Here is a 2,255-nt window from a genome sequence, read left to right on the forward strand (position 1 = left end):
GGGGAGCAGGGACCCCAGCCCTGGCTTCCTGGGCCAAGTCCCGCCTGTCCCCACCGGACAGAACCTGGCTGCCGCTGGGCTCTGTCCATGCGGGCAGGACAGGGGTGGGGGCCAGCCAGCTGGGCCCTGTCCCCATTCCCTAGGGGCTGGAGTGTGGCTCAGAGGCAGGGTCCTTGCCAAAAATGCACCCCCCTGACCCCAGCCCCGACCCCTGCTTGCTTTATAACCCGCTGCCCCTCCGCCCTCCTCTTCTCCCTGACCGGGAACCTGGGGCCCCAAAGGACCCTGGTGGACTGAGGAGGTGGAGGGGAGGCGGGGTCAGGAGCTCTGAGCCCAGACCAGGGCGCGGCAAAGCCCTGCTGTGAGCAGAGCCAGCCAGGGGACACCTCCAGCAACCCCCGCTGACCACGGCCACCAGGTGGCTTCGCCTCCCAAATAGGACCACACCCGTCAGCACCTCCTCCCCTCTCGTCCCCTACCCTCCCGGAGCCCTGGGCGACCGCTGGTCTGCTCTGTCCATGGGGACTGACCCATCGGGAAGGGCCTTGTGCCTGGCTTCATCCTGGGTCCTTGAGGAGCCTGCGGGTGCGGCCTCACGGGAACCTTCTCACTTTCTACGGGTGGACGATGTCCTGTCTTCTGGCTGCAGCCCATTTTGCTCAGATTCTCCCGGGGTGGACACTGGGGTTGTGGTCACCTTCTGTGCCAGGCGCTTTCCTCTCCTTGTCTGGTTTGAAGCTGGAGGAGGAACCGAGGCTCAGAGAGGGCGAGGCCCGAGCCAAGGACACACAGCGGGCTCGGAAGAGCTCAGAGCGGAACCCTGGGACGCCGTGCTCCCTGCGCCCCTGCTGTCCCCACGCCCCTGCTGTCCCCGGCCCTGACTCTGATCTTCTCTAGGTGGGGATTCGCTCTCCGACTACAAGCAGGTGCTGGGGCCGCAGCGCAGGTCCTACGAGGTGGAGCGGCAGCCGGGCCAGCGGCAAGTCCCATTCTACGTGGAGGGCCTCGCCTTCCCCGACGCCGAGTTCCCGGGCCTGGTCTCCCTCAGCGTCAGTCTGATGGACACAGGGGTGTGCACGGCGTGGGGGCTGGGCGGGGGCTGTGGCATCTCCGCGTCCTGGGGTCCAGGCTCCCTGCGGGGCTGCTGAGTCCTCCTCTCCCCGCAGACCCTGTTGGAGGCGCCCCTCTTCACAGACACCGTGGCCTTCCGCGTGGCCCCCTGGATCATGACCCCCAACACCCAGCCCCCTCTGGAGCTCTACGTGTGCAGGTGGGTCCCCCACCTCAGCTCCCCGCCACCTGGACGGGTCCTGGAGGTCAGCCACAGGACAGCTGGGCACAGGACGCCAGGTGGCCTTGGGCTGTCGGCTGTAGGGACCACAGCATCCCTGCCCACCTCGTCCTGTTTTGGGCTTAGTGTGGGCAGCGGGTCCAGGTCCTGCTGGAGGCCACAGGAGCCCTGGCCCCTCTGACGTGGGGAACTCCCGGGCCCACCAAGGACATCAGTCCCTGTCTCCAGGGACCCCCCAGGGGCCCGGGTCCGTCAGCCAGCTCTGAGTCTGGGCCGGCCGTGGGTGAAGGGTGGACCTGCCAGCCCTGGGCCCTGGGTTGGAGCAGGGGAAAGGACACCCCGAGCTGGACGCAGACCCAGGGCCGGGGAGGGCGTGGCCAAGCAGGATTGCTCTGCCCACCTGGCCCAGGTGTGCCCAGGTGTTCCTGGGGGCCTCCCTCTGACCCCTGGGCCAGGCCTCTGGGTGAGCAGGGTGGGGGCCAGGTGCCTCCCACTTCTACCTTCACCAGTGACACTGCCAGGGCCACTGTCACGGGTCCCCCACCACCTGTGCTGGTTCAGATGCTGGCCGCCGGGCTCCACGGGCCTGCCCTGCCCTCACACTGCGTCTCCTGACGTGACCTGGGACGTCACCCACCTCTGCCATGGCCCCAGCCTCCCCGGGACAGGGGTCAAATCCGACGCTCCCCCGCAGGGACTTGAGGGCTCCAGGCCGTGGTCACGGTCACCGTGACGCCCCTTGTCCCTGGCCCTTGCAGTGTGGTGGACGCTCACGGCTCAAATAAAAAGTTTCTGGACGACATGGCCCACCTGGCCTCGAAAGCCAGCTGCAAGCTGGTCATCTGCCCGCGGGTGGACAATCGGAACGACCGCTGGATCCAGGTGGGCAGGGGTCGCCTGCAGGAAGGGCCTCCGTCCCCCTGGGCGCCGGGACCCGGGGGATACGGCCTGTGTGCACGGCGTG

The 2,255-nt window shown here is 68.1% G+C and overlaps 1 protein-coding gene across 1 annotated transcript; it reads left to right on the top strand.

Annotated features, from left to right (window-relative positions):
• Positions 1 to 7: 7 nt before the first annotated feature.
• On the top strand, positions 8 to 2,241 carry LOC107135192 (protein-arginine deiminase type-1-like; the record flags this gene model as incomplete). The annotated part of the gene is made up of 3 exons (XM_048783103.1): positions 8 to 1,070; positions 1,167 to 1,270; positions 2,050 to 2,241. Coding segments are annotated over exons 1-3 (308 nt in total), but the record flags the coding sequence as incomplete, so codon positions are not given.
• Positions 2,242 to 2,255: the final 14 nt, after the last annotated feature.

Source organism: Marmota marmota, unplaced genomic scaffold (genome assembly GCF_001458135.2).
Source record: "Marmota marmota marmota unplaced genomic scaffold, marMar, whole genome shotgun sequence".
In the NCBI taxonomy this organism is placed as follows: domain Eukaryota; kingdom Metazoa; phylum Chordata; class Mammalia; order Rodentia; family Sciuridae; genus Marmota; species Marmota marmota.